Source organism: Thalassophryne amazonica, chromosome 18 (genome assembly GCF_902500255.1).
Source record: "Thalassophryne amazonica chromosome 18, fThaAma1.1, whole genome shotgun sequence".
NCBI classification, from domain to species: Eukaryota; Metazoa; Chordata; class Actinopteri; order Batrachoidiformes; family Batrachoididae; genus Thalassophryne; species Thalassophryne amazonica.
The window spans coordinates 17494041-17517943 of record NC_047120.1 but is presented as its reverse complement, the minus strand read 5'-3'; the positions used below and the strand labels follow the sequence as shown (position 1 = coordinate 17517943).

The 23903-nt window shown below is 41.4% G+C and overlaps 2 protein-coding genes and 1 pseudogene across 2 annotated transcripts in view; 2 read left to right on the top strand and 1 right to left on the bottom strand.

The window, feature by feature from the left end:
• LOC117530490 overlaps positions 1–23903 on the bottom strand; it is a 187936-nt pseudogene that overhangs the window by 103033 nt on the left and 61000 nt on the right.
• LOC117530491 (gastrula zinc finger protein XlCGF57.1-like) overlaps positions 1–23903 on the top strand; it is a 65958-nt gene that overhangs the window by 11599 nt on the left and 30456 nt on the right. The window lies entirely within an intron of this gene.
• On the top strand, positions 3393–22163 carry LOC117530492 (zinc finger protein 391-like). The gene is made up of 3 exons (XM_034193406.1): positions 3393–3471; positions 5246–5418; positions 20939–22163. Exons 1-3 carry the CDS (start codon positions 3401–3403, stop codon positions 22084–22086), a joined length of 1392 nt encoding a protein of 463 aa, XP_034049297.1. The 5' UTR covers positions 3393–3400; the 3' UTR covers positions 22087–22163.

Genomic DNA, 23903 nt, shown 5'->3' with positions numbered 1-23903 from the left:
AAGGGAGTGTACTTCAGATTTTCCGGATGCCACACATCTGCATGTATTTTTCGTCGCCCTGAAATAGGGTCTTATTTTCTGTGCATGTGTTTCCCATGTTGGTCACCTATTCCCCTTCACTCTGCAAAGTTCAGGTCAAGCTTCTACCCCGTGGGGCGGACCTTCCTTGGAATCCCCCTCTTTGCAGACTCGTCGGGAATATGTGAGTGTGGTGCGTATGGACTTAAAATGACCTACTTTGCAGACGACAGCTTCACTTTTGTCCCCTGATAAAATGGGATATCAAGCTGTCCGTGCTTCAGTCACTCACAGTCCCTTTCTCTCACATTCATACCACAAACACACTTAGTTTCACTTTTGGAATATTCAATTAATTCGCGTCTCTCTAACTACTTCTCCTGAATTTTATTTTTACTCCTCCTGTATTTCTTAGCCGGATGGGGACTCGAACCCCTCCGCCAAATGCGCCGGCAGGACCGGAGACTCTAACTCCCTCCCCCGCACTTTATTACCCACGTTAACGTATTTTTATCCTCACAGGCAGGCAGTAATTACTTACGTTAATTTGTTGTGCCTCTCATTTGGTTCCGATGCGTCGTCAGTCTACTGCGGCGAGCGGAGGCTGACGGCTATGGTCACCGGCCTGACGGAGAATTCACTCCTCAGGACTTTCCTTCGATCCCTCTAGTGGAATCGGCCATGCACGGTCTGCGGTGTGTCTTCCTCCGTTCGCTCGAGAAGATCTGTTGACGCCCCACATTGGGCGCCAGGAAAAAAACTGTTGGGTTTGCACACTGTTTTAAAGAAATGAGAGGCACAGACACTGTAAAGAAACCAGTCAGAGAGAGGCAAATATATCTTTTATGCTCTGCGCAGAGGAGGAGAGCGGGCAGTAGCAGCTTGTAAGTGCTCAGCTCCAAAGCTCTCCTAAAATCCCCTCCACTGGCTCGGCTTTTTATTTAGTTCACCAACATGAGAAAAAACAAACAAGGACAGTCAGGGAGAGGTTACACATGAGTCATGTCTGCATGAGGGAGATAGCAAGGCAAGGTAGCAGCTGAAACCTTCCATTCCTGCGACATGACCCTTGTAGCTCGTCAAAAACAGGATAAGGCACTTATGCAAAATGAAAAATAGTTTGCTCAATCATGAAGAATGCAGACAACAAGTCTTTTCTTTCGTCGCAGCGGCTGCGAGCCGACGCTGCGACGCTCCGCCACAGGAAAAAACACCTCCGTTGGAAGCCTTAAGGACAAGTTGGAACATGTCCAGCTGTTAAACAATTTCTCATATACTCACTCCACTGAAAGCCATCAAAAGCCGCCTGGATTTTACAAATGGTTATCAACACGGAGGTGTTTTTCCTGTGCCGCCACACCGCGCCGGCTGCGTCCCGATGCGCGGACCCGTCCGCACGTCTTTCATTAAAAAAATCTCCTTTAACAGTGGAATATCCGGTTAAAATGCTGAAACCGACTTCTTCTGAAACTTCTCTGTTCTCTCACGACGTCCTGGATCAATAGAGCCTGAAATGTGGAGGTTTTCAGCTTGAAACAGGCTGACGATGGCGCCTGAGAGCGCTGCGTGACGTCCCGCTCCGTGGGAAGTCCTTAAAGCGAAAGTATCACCTCAAAATCTCTCATCAGCCATTAAAATTTTCACCGAAAGCCAGCTTAATTTTTCGAACCGTGTCCACTTCGATGTGTCTCACAGGTTTAGAAAAAATTTTGATCAAACAAAGCGCCAGTCTCTCAGCAACTTCTCAGACAAAGGAATTCCAACGAGGGGCTGGACGACTCCTCCCATAAGGAGTGCTCACAGGCGGATGACGTCACCGACAGGCGTGGAAAAACTCACGCATGCGCACGAGGGTTCAAGCATGTCTGACGTAAAAACATATGAATGAAATCCATATAGTTTTTGAAAAAAGTAAAAAGGACCTATAGTTTATTGACAGCCCTCGTATACGCTCTAAGCGCCAGAGGAAAAGACTGCACTCAATTTCATTGTACTTGTACAGTGACAATAAAGCTCTTATTCTAATTTTATCTTAAATACGATGCAAATGTCATATTTCATTGTTTTGTTTCATGTCATTTGATGTTATGGGTCATAAATAATGTTTAAAGAGTAACACATTAAGGTGCGTTTACACATAACCAAGACGCGTTACGAATGTCATTTTTCTGTCATTCATGACACATTCCTGACATTCTTAATGTGACAACGCATCTGAATAGGTTTCTTAATAGTGCGTGTTGGTGCGTGATATTCTTGATATTCGTGGAGCATGGTTTTGCCTGTCAAAAAATCTTTCACGAATGTCACACACCACCCTCATTTCGTCTCACGTCGTGGAGGTCGCAACTGAGCGTATTGATCCGTCTTGATGAGTAGTGATCCTTAATAGAACGTGACAACGTTCGTAGTGGTTCCTGTGATGGTTCTTGGAGTCCAAACTGTCACGCGTTATTACGAAGTGACACGGAAACTGTCAAGTTTTGACACGACTTGTAACGCGGCGTCACATTTCACTGCGCGCCACGACAAATCAGTTTTCTGTCACGTGCGCACAATTAAACTCGGCTCCAAGTGTCGTTCCACAGTTCCTGCTGAAGCTCCTCAGGATGCTCCTGCAGGTGTTCCACCTGCTGTTGTAACCGATGAGCGGGAGAATGAGTCTGAACCAGAGGAGCGAGAGGAGACTCACATGCAGCCAGACATATCTGCACCTCCTCCAGTCCGGCGGAGGAAGAAGCGTGCGCACAATTAAACCCTGCTGCACCGCATTCAGTTTGATCGCTGACACCAAGTCAGCTAAAAGTCTAATTTCAGTGCTCTTCAGTGCGCTCCTGCAGGTGTTCCACCTGCTGCATGTGCCTGATGCTGCATGAAGCCACACATCTGGCTCTGTCCATCTCCTCCTCCTCTCTGCGCCACTCCATGGCACAGAGCCCAACTATGCATGCAGTCACAAAGTTCTTCTGAGAAACTGGAGCGATCTGAATTCGGTTGGATGAATATGGGTGTGTGTGTGGAGACAATTCACCTCGTTCACAACGTGACAGAACTTAGCGATGCGCTGTTACGCGCAATAGTGTGCAACAACACGGAACACTATTCTTGACCGTGCGTAATGGTTCCTGATAATTCTCCAGCGACACGTGCCATTAATCGTAACGTGTGGTAACAGGTTGCAGCAGTTCCTGAGGACACCTGACGCCTCTGCCCCGAATAATCACATTCGTGATCAGCAGCCAAGAATGTATACTTCGTGGCATTTGTGACTTGTCGTCGTTATGTGTAAACGCAGCATTAACATTGAATATACTTAACATGGAACCCCCCCCCCATCTCTTCTCCTCCCTCCTCCTCCTGTCCCTGCAGTTGGTTGAAATCCATGCATCCAGCACACGGAATGGAGAAGGAAACAACCTCATTCACTCACTCATCTTCAGCCACTTACTTCAAGTAAGGAGTCGCGGGGGTGGGGGGGGGGGGGGGGGGGGGGCTGGAGTGCATCTCACAGTCATAGAGCGTGAGGTGGGGTACACCTGGACAGGATGTGAGTCTGTAGCAGGGCCACATATAGACAAACAAACACATTCACGCCCGCACGCACACCTACGGACAATTTAAAGTTTCCACATGCAAACTCCACACAGAAAGGCCACAGGTGGGAAGATACAGCAGCAGCTTTGAGAGAAAAACAAAAGCTTAAAAAATAAATGATGATGTCGATTATAAAATTAGTCACTGACTGTTTTGATAGTCGACGTAATCGTGACTACTCGACTAATCACGGCAGCCCTAATCAGCATTGAACTCAAGGCAGAACTGGCTGATAATCGGCTGATCTCTAGTGATCATGTGCTTGTTAAACATTTGTCAGTCAGAAAGCTGTCAATCACAACAGCAGAATTTATGTAATCTGCAGCGGCAGACTGCATGTTGATGATGTCAGCTCAAAAAGTTAACTTTTTGTGAAGTAATTTAATTCCGTTCTCAAATTCATGTTTGCCTGTTTAAAGCCAGGTGACTCTATATTTAAATATTCCATCAAGTGGCCTGTTGTTCCTCCTCGGTAAAGATAAAACACAACCAGCTTGCCGCTGTTCTCTGGTCAGCAGCAACACGCCTTACACACACAGCTGTTTTGAGTTTGGACCAGGGCTGGTTTAAAAAAAAAAAAAGTCTCTTTCTTAAAAAGTCATGATTTTTTCCCTATTTAAATAGTCTTTTATTGATTTAAATCAACTTTTTTCACTTTTATTTATTTCACTCTTTTAAATGAGACCATACAAGTAGTATAATTAGTTATAATATATATTGACATGTTAAAACATACAGCTGCACATACAACATGTGCAAGTACCACTGTATTTAATGGTACTGACTTAATATTTCAGTTCTAAAAAAAATCGTTTTTGATTATTTTACATCGATTTAAATCATACAGCCCTAGTTTGGAAGCATGTGTATTATCCAGTCTGGAAAGCTTGTTGTGCACGGAGAAGTTCTTCCCCGCAGCGATTTCCCCAGAAAATCTGAATTCACACATAATAAGATCAAGAAAAAAATTTTAATCCGCATGATTCAACCTAAAAAATCCGCAGTCTGTACCTGTACATGGAAAGATGTTATTATTCTTCTCTACAAGAGTCAAGACAGAAGTCAGACCACCAGAGCAAGAATTTTAGCTGAGGAAGCTTCTGCGATTTGAAGCGAAACGTCCTCGTGTCAAGCAACCCAGTCCAGTCGAAGATTCAAACTTCTCTACTATGGAAACCACCTGGACAACTGAGAGCCTATACAGAAACATGGAAAGATGTTCTAAAAATCTGCAAGTCCTTTCTGTTCCCGGTTTTGTATATCACTGAATCACGGGTTTCTAATAGGCACGTTGCTGCATAGGAGAGTCACCCCTGTGTGTTGCCATTAAACACTCCTGTGATTCATATTCATGGATATGCTCTTATTGATTTATTTCTCAAAATTGCCACGAGTAATAAGTTGTGGAAAACCAACTCAGTCAGAATTTTGTTACGATGTCCAGAAATTAGGCTCAAAAAAGTCTCTGGGATAACATTGATCAGTTTATTGTTAGGTATTCCTTTCCAATTCATTTTCTAATCAAAATAACACAGAACCCAAACTTTTCAGTCTGGTGCAGGATGTTGCTCGAGCTGGATTGCAAACCCATCTGAGGGTCTAAGTTCTTTTTCTCTGTTGTCTCTGTGAAAAGTGAAAATGAAGAAAAGCCACGGTCATCACAGCTTCATCAAAGCCAAAGAGATGAGGGCACAGAAGTGGAGCTTTTTGCCAGCATCTCAACTGAACCCAGAACACTGAAAGTAGAAGCTGATACAGAGGACTGTGGAGGATCACAACCAGCCACCAACTCAGGACCACATAACGGTAAGAGTGAAATGTAGGACTGACATATAATTTACATTGTCCAACTTGAAATCACTTTTTTTTTTTGCCCGCGACTGAATTTCTACATGTGTAAAATTATAAATTTAGGGTAGAATCAGTGAGTGTTACATTTTTCCCTAGCGATTAGCAAAGCATGCATATGATTCATGAAATCAGTGACTGGGTCTGTAAAATGTATTTCAGTAGCTCCATCAGAAGTACTGCATATTCAGCCCTGAAATCAACGTATTTATGTGGTTGAAATAAAGTACGTCTTTTAGGTAAATACGTCGATTTCCATAGTGTGTTAAGGCGTTGTCAGGAGGGATTCCATGGGATCTATACCCACCTGTGGCCTTTCTGTGTGGAGTTTGCGTGTACTCCTCATGTCCCCATGTGTTCCCTCTGGGTGCTCCAGCTTTCTCACACATCCAAAGACATGCAGGTTAGGTGATTTGGAAACTTTACGCGTAAACTGCATGCACGCACGCCCGTAGGTGTGTGTGTAGGTGTGACTGTTTGTCTGTATGTGGCCCTGCAGCAGACTGGTGTCCTGTCCAGGGTGTACCCTCCCTCAGGCCCTAAGAATGCTGGGATAGGCTACAGCCCCCCCATGACCCTTAATTGGAGTAAGCGGTTGAAGATGAGTGAGTGTGAGTGATGTGGGGAATTATTACATCCACCAAGGACGTAATAAAATCACCTGCGTTTATTCATCTGTTAGCAAAATTATGTTAAAACTACTGCATAGATTTTGACGGAATTTTTACCACAGATAGATATTAAGCCGTGGAAGAACCTATTAAATTCTGAAGTTGATCTGGATTCTGGATCAGGTTTCACTTTATATAGGCTTTGAAGGATTACTGTTAGCAGGATTACGTCAAAACTATTTCACGGATTTTGATTCAATTTGCATCACAGATATATATTAGGCCATGGATGACTCCATTAATTTTTGGAGGTGATCTGGGTCCAGTGTCACAGACAGAATGGTCCACCCCTAAATATCGTCCCGCCTTTTGCATCTGTGCATGCGTCATTTCAGACCACAGCAGCACGTCTGAGATGGAGTCTCTTCACCTAAAGCAATCAAATGGATTAATGGGATTATTAACCATCAGATGATAAAAGTAAAACCTCTTAAATCATTCTATAGTCTGTTTTAAGCTAAAACGAGGCAGTTTTAAGCAGAAACTCTGTGAAATTCCGTGACACTTTGAAATGACGACGCGCAGTGAACGCATCAGCTAGCAGCTCGGTTAGCCACAGCATTCTGTTCGCTTCCTCCGTCTTTTATTATGAAATAATGCTGAGTTTATGTGGAAATGATTATTGTACAAAAGCTTCAGATATCTGTCGCTGAGATAGATGATGACTGGAGTGCAGTTTTAAGCAGAAACAAGGTTTTAATCTGTGAACCGCGGCTAATGATGCATGCTCAAATGCAGAAGGCGGACTGATTTTTAGGGGGATCCGGATTCTGGATCAAGTTTCACTTTATATAGTCTTTGAAGGATTACGTCAAAACTACTTCATGGATTCTCACCAAATTTTCACCACAGATAGATATTAGGAAATGGAAGACTCCACTGAATTTTGGAGGTGATCCAGAATCTGGATCACCTCCAAAATTCAAAACTACTTCACAGATTCTCACCAAATTTTCACCACGGATACATACATATTAGGCCATGGAAGTCTACATTAAATTGTGGAGGTGATCCAGATCCAAATCCAGATTCTGGATCAAGATTTCAAGATTACAGACACACATGCCAAAAGGCATTGTGGGAAAATGAGCTTCCTGTCATCAGTGGTTGGTCGGTTTATATATGTAAAAATCAACACACAAGTTATTGTAATGTATGTGTTGGTTTTTACAAATAAATCTATTTTTAAATATGTCATTTTTTTCATTTGTGTAAAAAAGGCAATTTTCAAAACTGAAAATTCTGTTTGTTAAGTGATTCAGGGCTTATAGTGAATGTGTGGTAATTGGTATTTGGATCCAGATTCTGGATCAAGATTCACTTTATATAGGCTTTGAAGGAATACATAAAAACTACTTCACGGATTCTCACCATTTAACTTTATGTATGCTTTGAAGGATTATGTTAAAAGTACGAGGTCTGTGAGAAAAGTAATGGACCTTTTTATTTTTTTCAAAAACTATATGGATTTGAATCACGTGCGATTACATCAGACAAGCTTGAACCCTCGTGGGCATGCGAGAGTTTTTTCACGCCTGTCGGTTACGTCATTCGCCTGTGGGCAGTCTTTGAGTGAGGAGTGGTCCACCCCTCCCGTCGGAATTTCATTTTTCATTTCATTTATTTAAAAGAAAATAAAAAACAGAAAAGCAGAATCAACCAAACACCACAAACCACTGAATGAAAAGAAGCAGTTTAGAAGAACAAGTCTTATATACTCTGCCCCCTTTTTTACAATACAGTCTCACAAAGCATCATCAATTAACACACAAATAATTACATTTCTATGATTTTGTCACATGCCACCAACTTATTTCCTAATTTTAACCATTATTTATAAGATTACACCCCTAACAGATTACATTTTAAACTTCAAACATTCTAAACATTATTAACAGATTACATTTTAGCTTTGTCACAGTCCACTAACCTATTTCATAGTTTCATACTTTTGAAATACATCAAGTTTAATACGTTTTTTAAATAATTTAAGCGACCTTGATTCTTTGATTTCTTTGCTAAGGTTGTTCCATAATTTTACACCATTGACTGCAATACTCCGTTCCTTTATCTTGGTTCTGTTGTGTGGGCCGCTGAAGAGGAGGTACTGCTGGCCCACCACCACCAGTCGGCGCCCTGCTTGGAGTGCGGGCTTCAAGCATGAGAGGGCGCCGGAGCCATTGGAAGTGACAGCTGCCACTTGTAAACCACACCAGCTGTCTCTCATCAACCACCTCATAAGAAGCGGATTACAACTCCACCTCCTCGCCGAGAAATCATCTACCACTAGAGGTAATCTTCTCTGCTGTATTTTCTGAGTGTTTTTTCAAAATGTGATCTGTGTGCAGCCGTACACCTGTGAAGTCTGTTGGAGATTGGATTGGCGGATAGTGAGAGGACGACGGTCTTCGTCTCTCACTCCATCCAGAAGAGGGACAAACAGGAGCTGCACGAGTGATAACGTATCTGGAGGTGGAGGTTTTCCCTCCCGGAGGAATAGTGTGTAAAGGTTGCTGGGCGTGAGGACTCACACTCACCGTCATCTGTTTCTTGTCTGCCAGCAGTACCAGGGCCGACAACGGAGGACAGAGACTACCTGGGGATTCAGGACTTGGCGGCTCCGGTGTTCTTCAGGCCGTTGGTGGTGGAAGCGGCGTGGGCCCCGGCTCTTCGATCACCAGAGGTCTCCTATCTTCGAGCCTGCCCACAGTCCTCTTGTGTACAATTGGCATCCATTATTTTTCTGTCTGTATTCCGTTGTGTGCCTTCACAACATTAAATTGTTACTCCTTTTCTTATCCATTGTCCGTTCATTTGCGCCCCCTGTTGTGGGTCCGTGTTACGACACCTTCACAACAGGTTCTAAATCTTGGTTTCTTAAAGACTTCTATGCCCTTCAAATTATAACTACTTACTCTTTTTTCAAACATATTTTGAATGTTTATTGGTAAGGTATTGTTATTCGCTTTGTACATTGTTTGTAATAATTTCAAATCAACTAAATCATGAAATTTAAGTACCCTATACTTAACAAACAATGGATTAGATGGATCGCTAAATCGACTGTTGCTAATCACTTTTAAAGCTCTTTTCTGCAAAATAAATAAAGGTTGTGTATAAGTTATACATGTTGATCCCCAGATTTCTACACAATAAGTCAAATATGGAACAATCAATGAATTGTACAATGTTAATAATCCATAATTATTTAATGAATATTTAACTTTATGCAAAACAGCAATGGCTTTCGCTATCTTTCCTTTTATGTAGTTTATATGTGACTTCCATGCAAAATCCTCATCAATCATAACTCCTAGAAATTTCATTTCTTTTACCCTTTGAATGTCCATTCCATCAATTTTTATTGACACCTCTTTTTTTTTTACTCTGTCATTAAACAATATGAAGTTTGTTTTATTAAGATTAAGTGACAATCTGTTTGTATCAAACCAATATTTAACTTTTTCCAACTCTGTATTTATCACCTGTACTACTTCCTGTATATCTGATCCAGAGTAAAATAATGTTGTATTGTCAGCAAATAAAATGCTACCAAGTACCTTTGACACATTCACAAAATCATTAATATACAAAATGAACACTTTAGGTCCAAGTACCGATCCTTGTGGTACTCCACACATAATATTACACAATTCTGATTTAGTATCATTTATCTGAACAAACTGTTTTCTATTTTCTAAGTAGCTTTTTACCCATTGATGTGCAATCCCTCTTATTTCCATATTGTTGTAACTTATGAAGCAATCTTGAATGATCGATAACATCAAAAGCTTTTTTCAAATCAATAAAAACACTTACAAAATAATCCTTATTATATATTGCTATTGATATTTTCTCTGTTAATTCCATAATTGCCATAGCTGTCGAATGTTTTGTTCTAAATCCAAGGGCGTAGGTTTGGTCTCAGCTTTGGTAGGGACAATATCACCCCCGGCCCCCCTGCCCACCACCACCCCCTAACCCACTCATACCATTAGACGCACAAGTACAGCATAATACATAACATATGACGACATAATGCTGAATAATTTAACACTTTATTTACAATATTAAGTGTGTAGGCAAACAAACAAATAGCTTAAATAACAAAATTGCACCCAAAATCACAAATCTATTCTATAGGCCTACACCTGAGAGAACAAGACAACAAAAAATATACTTGTGGAGCTAAAAAAAAAAAAAAAAAAAAGTTTTTGCAACCAAGATGTATAATCTATTCTCTTCATCACTAATGCAGTTGTAGGTATCTGGCAACCTAATTTGCCAAAAAAAAAAAAAAGAAAAAAAAAAAGGGGATTTCCAATAACAATAACAGCGGTGTTTTGCTGTATCTGTTAATTTTGGCTCTCTGTTGGGACTGTTTACACAGAGACTGCTACCTGCTGCTTTGGACTTTGAACTAATAGTCTTTTTCAAGACTTTTTTACTTTTTTACCTTTTTATTTTTTTTTTTTTACTTTTTTACTTGACTCTACTGGTGGTCGGCTCTCACTGCGGTATTGTATCACTTCTTGTTCCGGAGCACAGCGGTGTTTTTCTGTATCTGTTAGCTGTTTGATCTGCGCAGTTAGACTGATCTAGTTATCTAGATTACGATTTGTTTCCCAGTGTAATCTTTACGTGCCTTAACTAGAGCACTCCTTCTGCTGAATCACCTCTAAATTATTTACACATTATTCGCTTTGCGTGTTTTTAGGAATCCGCTAGCTTAGCGTAGCTACTAGCTCTTAGCCGATTTAGCATGGCGGCTTCTCCTGTCTCTCCCGCACTTTTCTGCTCTGGGTGTGAAATGTTTAGTTATTCCTCGGCCTCCTTTAGCAGTAATGGTACTTGTAATAAGTGTAGCTTATTCGTAGCTTTGGAGGCCAGGCTGGGCGAATTGGAGACTCGGCTCCGCACCGTGGAAAATTCTACAGCTAGCAAGGCCCCTGTAGTCGGTGCGGACCAAGGTAGCTTAGCCGCCGTTAGTTCCCCCCTGGCAGATCCCGAGCAGCCGGGAAGGCAGGCCGACTGGGTGACTGTGAGGAGGAAGCGTAGCCCTAAACAGAAGCCCCGTGTACACCGCCAACCCGTTCACATCTTTAACCGTTTTTCCCCACTCGACGATACACCCGCCGAGGATCAAACTCTGGTTATTGGCGACTCTGTTTTGAGAAATGTGAAGTTAGCGACACCAGCAACCATAGTCAATTGTCTTCCGGGGGCCAGAGCAGGCGACATTGAAGGAAATTTGAAACTGCTGGCTAAGGCTAAGCGTAAATTTGGTAAGATTGTAATTCACGTCGGCAGTAATGACACCCGGTTACGCCAATCGGAGGTCACTAAAATTAACATTGAATCGGTGTGTAACTTTGCAAAAACAATGTCGGACTCTGTAGTTTTCTCTGGGCCCCTCCCCAATCAGACCGGGAGTGACATGTTTAGCCGCATGTTCTCCTTGAATTGCTGGCTGTCTGAGTGGTGTCCAAAAAATGAGGTGGGCTTCATAGATAATTGGCAAAGCTTCTGGGGAAAACCTGGTCTTGTTAGGAGAGACGGCAGCCATCCCACTTTGGATGGAGCAGCTCTCATTTCTAGAAATCTGGCCAATTTTCTTAAATCCTCCAAACCGTGACTATCCAGGGTTGGACCAGGAAGCAGAGTTGTAGTCTTACACACCTCTCTGCAGCTTCTCTCCCCCTGCCATCCCCTCATTACCCCATCCCCGTAGAGACGGTGCCTGCTCCCAGACTACCAATAACCAGCAAAAATCTATTTAAGCATAAAAATTCAAAAAGAAAAAATAATATAGCACCTTCAACTGCACCACAGACTAAAACAGTTAAATGTGGTCTATTAAACATTAGGTCTCTCTCTTCTAAGTCCCTGTTGGTAAATGATATAATAATTGATCAACATATTGATTTATTCTGCCTAACAGAAACCTGGTTACAGCAGGATGAATATGTTAGTTTAAATGAGTCAACACCCCCGAGTCACACTAACTGTCAGAATGCTCGTAGCACGGGCCGGGGTGGAGGATTAGCAGCAATCTTCCATTCCAGCTTATTAATTAATCCAAAACCCAGACAGAGCTTTAATTCATTTGAAAGCTTGTCTCTTAGTCTTGTCCATCCAAATTGGAAGTCCCAAAAACCAGTTTTATTTGTTATTATCTATCGTCCACCTGGTCGTTACTGTGAGTTTCTCTGTGAATTTTCAGACCTTTTGTCTGACTTAGTGCTTAGCTCAGATAAGATAATTATAGTGGGCGATTTTAACATCCACACAGATGCTGAGAATGACAGCCTCAACACTGCATTTAATCTATTATTAGACTCTATTGGCTTTGCTCAAAAAGTAAATGAGTCCACCCACCACTTTAATCATATCTTAGATCTTGTTCTGACTTATGGTATGGAAATAGAAGACTTAACAGTATTCCCTGATAACTCCCTTCTGTCTGATCATTTCTTAATAACATTTACATTTACTCTGATGGACTACCCAGCAGTGGGGAATAAGTTTCATTACACTAGAAGTCTTTCAGAAAGCGCTGTAACTAGGTTTAAGGATATGATTCCTTCTTTATGTTCTCTAATGCCATATACCAACACAGTGCAGAGTAGCTACCTAAACTCTGTAAGGGAGATAGAGTATCTCGTCAATAGTTTTACATCCTCATTGAAGACAACTTTGGATGCTGTAGCTCCTCTGAAAAAGAGAGCTTTAAATCAGAAGTGTCTGACTCCGTGGTATAACTCACAAACTCGTAGCTTAAAGCAGATAACCCGTAAGTTGGAGAGGAAATGGCGTCTCACTAATTTAGAAGATCTTCACTTAGCCTGGAAAAAGAGTCTGTTGCTCTATAAAAAAGCCCTTCGTAAAGCTAGGACATCTTTCTACTCATCACTAATTGAAGAAAATAAGAACAACCCCAGGTTTCTTTTCAGCACTGTAGCCAGGCTGACAAAGAGTCAGAGCTCTATTGAGCTGAGTATTCCATTAACTTTAACTAGTAATGACTTCATGACTTTCTTTGCTAACAAAATTTTAACTATTAGAGAAAAAATTACTCATAACCATCCCAAAGACGTATCGTTATCTTTGGCTGCTTTCAGTGATGCCGGTATTTGGTTAGACTCTTTCTCTCCGATTGTTCTGTCTGAGTTATTCTCATTAGTTACTTCATCCAAACCATCAACATGTTTATTAGACCCCATTCCTACCAGGCTGCTCAAGGAAGCCCTACCATTATTTAATGCTTCGATCTTAAATATGATCAATCTATCTTTGTTAGTTGGCTATGTACCACAGGCTTTTAAGGTGGCAGTAATTAAACCATTACTTAAAAAGCCATCACTTGACCCAGCTATCTTAGCTAATTATAGGCCAATCTCCAACCTTCCTTTTCTCTCAAAAATTCTTGAAAGGGTAGTTGTAAAACAGCTAACTGATCATCTGCAGAGGAATGGTCTATTTGAAGAGTTTCAGTCAGGTTTAGAATTCATCATAGTACAGAAACAGCATTAGTGAAGGTTACAAATGATCTTCTTATGGCCTCGGACAGTGGACTCATCTCTGTGCTTGTTCTGTTAGATCTCAGTGCTGCTTTTGATACTGTTGACCATAAAATTTTATTACAGAGATTAGAGCATGCCATAGGTATTAAAGGCACTGCGCTGCGGTGGTTTGAATCATATTTGTCTAATAGATTACAATTTGTTCATGTAAATGGGGAATCTTCTTCACAGACTAAAGTTAATTATGGAGTTCCACAAGGTTCTGTGCTAGGACCAATTTTATTCACTTTATACATGCTTCCCTTAGGCAGTATTATTAGACGGTATTGCTTAAATTTTCATTGTTACGCAGATGATACCCAGCTTTATCTATCCATGAAGCCAGAGGACACACACCAATTAGCTAAACTGCAGGATTGTCTTACAGACATAAAGACATGGATGACCTCTAATTTCCTGCTTTTAAACTCAGATAAAACTGAAGTTATTGTACTTGGCCCCACAAATCTTAGAAACATGGTGTCTAACCAGATCCTTACTCTGGATGGCATTACCCTGACCTCTAGTAATACTGTGAGAAATCTTGGAGTCATTTTGATCAGGATATGTCATTCAAAGTGCATATTAAACAAATATGTAGGACTGCTTTTTTGCATTTACGCAATATCTCTAAAATCAGAAAGGTCTTGTCTCAGAGTGATGCTGAAAAACTAATTCATGCATTTATTTCCTCTAGGCTGGACTATTGTAATTCATTATTATCAGGTTGTCCTAAAAGTTCCCTAAAAAGCCTTCAGTTAATTCAAAATGCTGCAGCTAGAGTACTGACGGGGACTAGAAGGAGAGAGCATATCTCACCCATATTGGCCTCTCTTCATTGGCTTCCTGTTAATTCTAGAATAGAATTTAAAATTCTTCTTCTTACTTATAAGGTTTTGAATAATCAGGTCCCATCTTATCTTAGGGACCTCGTAGTACCATATTACCCCAATAGAGCGCTTCGCTCTCAGACTGCAGGCTTACTTGTAGTTCCTAGGGTTTGTAAGAGTAGAATGGGAGGCAGAGCCTTCAGCTTTCAGGGCTCCTCTCCTGTGGAACCAGCTCCCAATTCAGATCAGGGAGACAGACACCCTCTCTACTTTTAAGATTAGGCTTAAAACTTTCCTTTTTGCTAAAGCTTATAGTTAGGGCTGGATCAGGTGACCCTGAACCATCCCTTAGTTATGCTGCTATAGACGTAGACTGCTGGGGGGTTCCCATGATGCACTGTTTCTTTTTCTTTTTGCTCTGTATGCACCACTCTGCATTTAATCATTAGTGATCGATCTCTGCTCCCCTCCACAGCATGTCTTTTTCCTGGTTCTCTCCCTCAGCCCCAACCAGTCCCAGCAGAAGACTGCCCCTCCCTGAGCCTGGTTCTGCTGGAGGTTTCTTCCTGTATATATGGTGTATTACGGTAAACATAAGCCTGTGATGTCATAACGCAGAGGAAAAACACGGAAGTTTCACACTAGTGCGCCGCTGATTCTCATTACCGTAAGTTCTCATGTAAGCCCTCACTCTGAAAAATTTCAACACTGACAGCAAGCCAAGAACCCGTGCTTTCCAACAGTGTGCTATATGTTGCATATATTATGGTAAAGTGTGTTCGGTGACTTTTGAAACGAGGGAAAAGTATGAAAAAGAGCGCAAAACTGACAGAAAAGTACAGAGACAGACAGCAAACATAAATGTAGTAATTTTTGAGGAAAAGGCAGGGTGTTAGTGTCATTTGTGAAGATGTGTTTGTGTGGGTGTGCAGTTTATTTTAAGTGTGGCGCACAGCATTGTTCGCAAGCCCCGCCCTTCTTGTTTTTCTGCACCGGAGCAGTGTTGCCAGATATGAAATATGAAACTATCGTACCAAAACCTCAAAATTATCGTATTTTGGGAGAAATTATCGTACACAAACAAAACGCATACAACGTAGCTATTTTTGCGTTTTGTGTTTTTTTTAAATTTACAAAGAATTTTGTCACATTTTTAAACAGTAATTATAGTAATGGGGAAACTATGGCACAGAAAGAACACAAATGCACAAGCAAATGCACTACCAGACTAGAAAGATTTTTTTTTTCTGTGAAGGGACACAAACGTGTCAATTACCAGACTAGAAAGAGTCGAATTCAACCTTGAGGTCGCTGTCGTCATCCGATGCCATGGCCACTTGTGCAGATTTTGTTGAACACAGAAAAAATGTTGACACCTCCATAAGGAACTTGAACCTTTTTTTTTTTAAATTTTCTTGTATATCTCTTTGCTCTTGTGTTTTGTTCGTTTGTTATTGCATTTGTTGAAATAAAGTTTCGAAAAAAAAAAAAAGATGTTGGCTGGGGAATCTTCCTGTCACGGCAGAGATAGGATGGGAACTTGTATAGAGAGGGGGCGGGCTTTCAAATGACTGTCCCGGTCGCCCAAAGCCAGCAGCAGCGGTGTGTGTGGTGTGTCTTTGATGCCGCCTGAGTGCAACGCCTGCAAAATGATTCTTGGGTGTCAGAGAGAGATGCGTGTTTGGGCAACCAACTGAAATTATCGTACATATTGGATTTTTTCCCATTATTGATCGTACAGAGGGCAAACTATCGTACAAATACGATAATTATCGTACATCTGGCAACACTGCACCGGAGCCACCCATCCTCTGCGCTCCGGGACCTCCCACTTTACAAATGAAGCACTGCCTGCCACGAGATGCGCTTTGTTTACATCCATGTGAGAAGAACGTGAGCCAATGAAATTGCAACATGGGTAACCCTGTCACTCTGGCACATCGAAAACACAAAACGTGACGACTAAAATTATAGTATCGAGTTCTTAAAAAAATAGTGAATGATTTTGATATATAAAAAAATTGCTAAATATTGGTAGGGACTATTTTGCCATCCCAAAATATTGGTTGTGACTTGTCCCTATGGTCCATATGCAAACCTACGCCCCTGTCTAAATCCATACTGAGCATTCTTTAAAATATGATGTTTCTCAATGAATTTATCCAACCTTGTCACAAAAACCTTTTCCATAATTTTAGAAAACTGTGGAAGCAATGACACTGGCCTGTAATTTGAAACGTTATGTTTGTCTCCATGTTTATATAATGGGACTACCTTGGCAATTTTCATTTCTTCTGGAAAAATTCCTGTTGACAGAGACAGATTCCAAATGTAAGTGAATGGTTCAATAACAGTTTCTATTATACTTTTTACAGTCATCATGTCTAAATCTTCATAGTCAGTTGATCTTTTGCTTACACAGTTTTTTACAATATTCCTTATTTCATCTTTTTCCACATTGTCAAGAAAAATACTATTGACCATATTTACAATAGTATTGAATTTATCTTCTACTATTGGTTTATTTCCCACCAGATTTGATCCCACCTTCGAAAAATAATCATTAAACTCATTTACAACTTCTTTTATGTCATATATCTCTTTATTTTCCTTGACAAGGTAGTTTGGAAAAGTTGATTTCACTCCATCACTTTCCATCACCCTTTTTACAATTCCCCATGTTGCCCTCATTTTATCTTTACTCTTATTCAATTGTTCATCATACTCTTATTCAAATCTCTTTGTCTGAGATTTTGTAATGAAAGAAAGTGCGGACGGGTCCGCGCGTCTGGACGCAGCTGGCGCCGCGCGCTGCCACAGGAAAAACACCTCCGTTGGAAGCCCTAAGGACAAGTTGGAACATGTCCAGCTGTTAAACAATTTCTCAGATACTCATTCAACTGAAAGCCATCAAAAGCCACCTGGTTTTTACAAATGGTTATCAACATGGAGGTGTTTTTCCTGTGCTGCCGCACCGTGCCGGCTGCGTCCCGACGCGCAGACCCGTCCGCACGTCTTTCATTAATAAAATCTCCTTTAACAGTGGAATGTCCGGATAAACTGCTGATCCAGACCTCTTCTGAAAGTTTTCTGTTCTCTCACGACGTCCTGGGTCAACAGAGGCTTAAATTTGGAAGTTTTCAGCTCGAAACAGGCAGACGAGGGCGGCTCAGGGCGCGTTGCGACGTCCCGCTCTGTGGGCAGTCCTTAAAGCGACAGCAACAGTCCATAATCTCTCATCAGCCGTTAAAATTTTCACAGAAAACCAACTGAATTTCTCGAATGGTGTCCACTTCGATGTGCCTCACAGTTTTTGAAAAAATTTTGATCAAGCAAAGCACCAGTCTCTCAGGAAGTTATCAGACAAAGGGGAAGGAGGGGTAGACCACTCCTCATTCAAAGCCAGCCCACAGGCGAATGACGTAACCGACAGGTGTGAAAAAACTCACGCATGCGCACGAGGGTTCAAGGTTGTCTGATGTAATCACACGTGATTCAAATCCATATAGTTTTTGAAAAAAAATAAAAAGGTACGTTAGTTTTATCACAGACCTCGTGTTGTGTGGGCCGCTGAAGAGGAGGTACTGCTGGCCCACCACCACCAGAGGGCGCCCTGCTTGGAGTGCGGGCTCCAAGCACGAGAGGGCGCCAGACCCAGAAGAAGTGACAGCTGTCACTCATCCTCTGCACCAGCTGTCACTCGTTCATCATCACCACCATAAAAGCCGGACTGCAACTCCACCTCCCCGCCGAGAAATCGACTACCATTACCGAGGTCATTTCTCTGTGAACTTAAGACTGTATATCTGTCTAAACTCTTCTTTGCAGCCGTTTTCCTGTCGGTGAGACTCGTCTGTGGAGGTGGCGTTTGAGGTGTTCAGCGACGGCTTCGCAACACCTCCCACCCAGATAAGTGCTCAAACAGGAGCTGCACGAGTGTGTGCTTGGAGGTGGAGGCGCTTCCTCCCTCGTTAACTGTGGATTTACTGAGTGTGCGGACTCACACTCACTCATCATATTTCTGCTTTCTGCCAGCAGTACCAGGGTCGACAGCCGAAGACAGAGGCCACCTGGGGACTCGGGACTTGGCGGCTCCGGTGTTCTTCAGACCGTTGGTGGTGGAAGCCGTGTGGGACGCGGCTTCTCTCTCGTCGGGGGTCTTCTATCTTAGAGCCTGCCCACACGTCACCTGGTGTTAAATTGACTGTGCAGATTATAGTACGTTTCGTTGTGTATTATCGCAACATTAAATTGTTACCTTTTTGGCTTATTCATTGTCCGTTCATTTGCGCCCCCTGTTGTGGGTCCGTGCTACGACACCTTCCCAACACCTCGTACTTGACAGATTTTGACAAAATATTCAACACAGATACATATTAAGCCATTGAAGACTCCATTAAATTTTGGAGATGATCTGGATCCGGATTCTGGATCAAGATTTCACTTTATATAGGCTTTGAAGGATTACTTCAAAACGGCCAGCTCTGACGTCGGGGATGTAGACTTAATGGAAGAATGCAATAACTCTCCCAAGTCGTCTGTCTCACAGCAGGCATTGATCGAGCGTGTAGATGGTGAAACATACCAGATCTGCTTGCACAGTTTGAGAAAGAGCAACACCATTCGTCCCTGGCCACTCTGATGACCAGTGTCTACCACCTGCCTGTACTTCTTTCGAATGCTCTTTAACTTTGTGGTCACTTGGGACGTCAAAATGGTGCTCGCTTCATGGGGGAAGTCTCTATTGGTTTGAGCTAGCCGGATAATGCACATTAACCCTCTGGGGCTGACGCCATCATATACAATGGCTAAGACCAAGCTTTACTAAATTATAAATAACTTTTGAATGACATGAGATAGAAACTTACTTTTTTTGCTGAAAAGTTAACTCTGCGGATTTTCGAGCCAGCCATCGGCCATCTTTGTACTCCTCATAGAAGCTGTGTGATGACGTGCGCAATGTGAGTGTCCAATCAGAATTGGTTCACCATCACATGGTTTTCCAGAATCCAATCGTAGGGCAGAGTTACCTCACGTGAAAAGCCAAAGATCGTTTGCAGGAGTGATATGTTACTAGTTGGCCCGTTTGAATAGCCCCCTGAGTGCTCCAATGAGTACATACTATTAGTACATACTCACTGTGCCTTGCGCCATTATGCACAGTGATCAGTGAAAGCAGGAGCACATGGAGCGCCTCTGATGACAATCTCACATGCTCAAACAAAGAGTGTGTAACTATCAGGATTGCTCCACTGGTTTGCATGTGAATGTTACTGATAACTCTGTTGCTTTCTCTGCGTAAAGCACTGTTTACCATATAAATGGACAACAAAACGCATAGACCATTTTGTATATATTGTTCAAAATGTGCATTTGTGTTTATTGTTTGAACCTTTTTGTTGTACAGTCTTTCACACAAGACCTCAAATTACCTTTATAAAGTGTCAAAACAGTTGTTGTTTATAGTTTGCTGTGTGTTTTGAATAAATGTGTGTGAAAAATTATTTTTCACTTTATTTTTTCCTTGCCTATTTTTTAATTGTAAACCTTTATTACACTTATAAAACACAACAAAAACATATATTCTGAAAGCACAGGTTGTCCTGAAAAAAGAGACATAAAACGTGATTGTGGGATGCAGGGAGAGCTGTTAACAGCAATAATAAAACATTTATGCCAGGTGAGTGAACTGTCCAAAAAAATGCCCTCAGACCCCAGAGGGTTAAACACGTCCGTAATGTCGGCGTATTTGGAGTGGCCGGATTCCCAGTCATAGTTGTCTTGTAATTTAGTGGATTTGTAATGCAGTGTGACATGAACCAGAAGTTTGACTTCGTCTTTGGTCCACACTACCTGATCAGCTCTTGCTCTTGCTGCAGCTTTGCTGTTTGCCATGTTCTCATGAGATGTGTGCACACTTACGGTGCCCAAGCTAAAATGCGCATGATTCACATCACTTTAGCAGTTTTCCATTGAAGCATTACAGTGCCACATACCCGCTTGACATATGTACTATAGCTTTTTTTAAGCGTTTTCCTGTGGACACAGATAAATCTTGAAATGGTGTCGGGTTTACGGAACACTATTTGAAAACGAAAAAGAAAGAAATTCTATTGGAAAAGTGCCGTATCCATGTGGACAAAGCCTTAAAAATGTGTAACAGTCTGTTTGACAGGAACTTACACTGCACTCAGCTTCAGTTTGAGTCGACTGCACAAATCACCAAAGTTGTGAAAATGTAATGTCTGGTTGCAGTTCAAGAATGTGTGAAACATCAAACAAACACTCATGATGTACATTTCCATACCATCAGTCCCATCTGCAGAGTAACTTACTGTAGTCACCCCATTCACCACTCTGGAATTTTATCTTGAATGAACGTTGTCCTAAATATTATAAATATGATTCTTTGCAGACATGCAGCAGTTGTTGGTAATTAAAGAAGAGCTTCTCCATGAACACCAGGAGTGTAAACCGAGTGTTGACCATGTGGACATTAAAGAGGAAGGAGAGACTCTCTGGATAAGTCAGCAGAGACAGCAGCAGCATCAGCTGGAGGAGACTGATATCACTAAGTTAGTTTTCACTGGTGTCCCTGTGAAGAGTGAATGTAATGATGAAAAACCACAATCGTCACAGCTTCATCAAAGCCAAAGTGACGAGGGCACAGAGGCTGAGCCTGTAGCCAGCAGCTCATCTGTACACAGAATACTGACAACACAAGCTGATGGAGAGGAGGATGGAGGACCACAACCAGCCAGCAACTTGGGTCCAAATAGTAATTTACAACCGGATAGGAATGGTAGGAGTTCAGACACTTCTGATCCTGAGACTGACGACAGTTGTGACTGGAAACAAACCAGAGAACTTCATTCAGGTTTTGACTGTCAGACAAATAACACTGTCTCCAAACACTACAGAAGAATGAAAGCAAGTGGAAAGCCATTTGCCTGTTCTGAATGTGGTAAAAGATTTGGACGCAATGGCAGTCGGATCAGACACATGAGAATTCATACAGGACAGAAACCTTTTGACTGTTCTGAGTGTGGTAAAAGATTTGGACAAAAGGGGTGTCTAGTCAGACATATGAAAATTCATACAGGGGAGAAACCCTTTGATTGTTCGGAGTGTAGTGAAAGATTTGTACAGAAGTCAGATATGAACAAACACATGAGAATTCATACAGGAGAGAAACCATTTGACTGTTCAGAATGTTGTAAAAGATTTGGACAGAAGGGAGGGCTGATCCGACACATGAGAATTCATACAGGGGAGAAGCCATTTGACTGTTCTGCATGTGGTAAAAGATTTGGATATCAGAGCAGTCTGAGTGCACACATGAGAATTCATACAGGTGAGAAACCTTTCGCTTGTTCTGATTGTGGTAAAATATTTAGACATCAGGGCAATCTGATGACACACATGAGAATTCATATGGGTCAGAAGCCATATAGCTGTTCTGAATGTGGTAAAAGATTTCGACAGAAGAGCACTTTGATCACACACATGAGAAGTCATACAAATCGGAAGGAAAAGCACAAAGTATCAAGACTTAAAAAATGACCAACAAACAGCATGGTCCCTGAAAGAAACAGATATACCAGTTGTGGTGGGAGTGAAAGGACTTATGAAGAATCCCTGGTCACCTAAGTGCCCATGAGGTACAGTTATCAACAATAGACCCCTTTTGATTCTGGGCCTGGTTACCCATGATGCATCACGGAACACCGTTTTGTTGGGCAACCTGCTGCAGACAAAAGCTGAAGAAGGAACATTCAAAATATCTTCTAAAATGCTGTAAACACCCCTATTTCGACGCCCTACACATGTTACAGTGCTTCTTTGGATGAAGTAACATTTGCTTGCTACAAAGAGAACCTAAAGGCATCAATGGTGTTTCTACGCATTGCCACGGTCAGAAGAATAAAAATCAGCCGTATTACTTTGTAACTGTATATAGGCCTCCGGGCCCATATTCTGAATTCTTAGAAGAATTTGGTGCATTCATCTCTAACTTGTCAACTAGTGCAGATAATATTCTGTTCATTGGTGACTTTAACGTTCATGGGTGATTCTTTAATTACAGGCACTATTGGCCTTGTAAATGTAATTTCCACCACACCATTGCCTTACAATATAAAGTGCCTTGGGGCAGCTGTTTGTTGTGATTTGGCGCTATATACATGTGCTCTGATGTCACTGTTTATCTCCATAGAAACTACCCAAACAATCTTTCATACAAACTGTTTAAAGGGACATTACAGTGTTGTGGTGGAAATTACGGCAGTAGTGTGGGACAACTACATTTTGTTTAAAAAAATCACAACAGTTGTATGACATTGAATACCCCAATTATGTTTTGATTATTTTACTGATATTTTAGATATTTTAAAACATTAGAAAAAACGTTTCTTTACCATTCATTTTTATCATTGAAGATCAAAAGTCTGGGTGTGGGACAAGCACAAAACGGCAATATTCGCATATAATGATGCTGAACAAAGGTGAAAAAGTCATCATAGACTACTAGAACAAATTTCTTAACACACTTTCATTATAAAGATAACTATAAAAGTGTGAAATTTCCCCTTTTTCTGTTTTTCATACAATATGATCAAAGACATAATAAGTGCCCGTAGTCTAAGAATCACCCTCATATTAATAGGCCTTCTGATCCCCTCTGCAAATCATTTATGGAAATTGTGAATGCATTAGGATTTTGGCAATGCATTTGGGACTCGACACACATTAGTGGAAATACTCTGGATCTGGTTCTCACACGTGCACATGCATTTCTGTCACGAATACTGACATCATGCCTCTTACATCAGTGGTCTCTGATCACTCACTTATTAAGTTTACAGTTTCGCTGCTGTGTTTATTGGGACATCAACCTTATACAACCCCTGGCAAAAATTATGGAATCACCGGCCTCTGAGGATGTTCATTCAGTTGTTTAATTTTGTAGAAAAAAAGCAGATCACAGACATGACACAAAACTAAAGTAATTTCAAATGGAAACTTTCTGGCTTTAAGAAACACTATAAGAAATCAAGAAAAAAAGATTGTGACAGTCAGTAATGGTTACTTTTTTAGACCAAGCAGAGGAAAAAATATGGAATCACTCAATTCTGAGGAAAAAATTATGGAATCACCCTGTAAATTTTCATCCCAAAAACTAACACCTGCATCATATCAGATCTGCTCGTTAGTCTGCATCTAAAAAGGAGTCATCACACCTTGGAGAGCTGTTGCACCAAGTGGACTGACATGAATCATGGCTCCAACACGAGAGATGTCAATTGAAACAAAGGAGAGGATTATCAAACTCTTAAAAGAGAGTAAATCATCACGCAGTGTTGCAAAAGATGTTGGTTGTT

Excerpts from the sequence above, each read along its gene's own strand:
- LOC117530492 (XM_034193406.1), top strand. The coding sequence starts at position 3,401 with ATGCATCCAGCACACGGAATGGAGAAGGAAACAACCTCATTCACTCAC. Across the intron at positions 3,472-5,245 it reads TCTTCAGCCACTTACTTCAA|TGAAAATGAAGAAAAGCCAC; the intron begins GTAAGGAGTCGC and ends CTCTGTGAAAAG. Across the intron at positions 5,419-20,938 it reads CAACTCAGGACCACATAACG|ACATGCAGCAGTTGTTGGTA; the intron begins GTAAGAGTGAAA and ends GATTCTTTGCAG.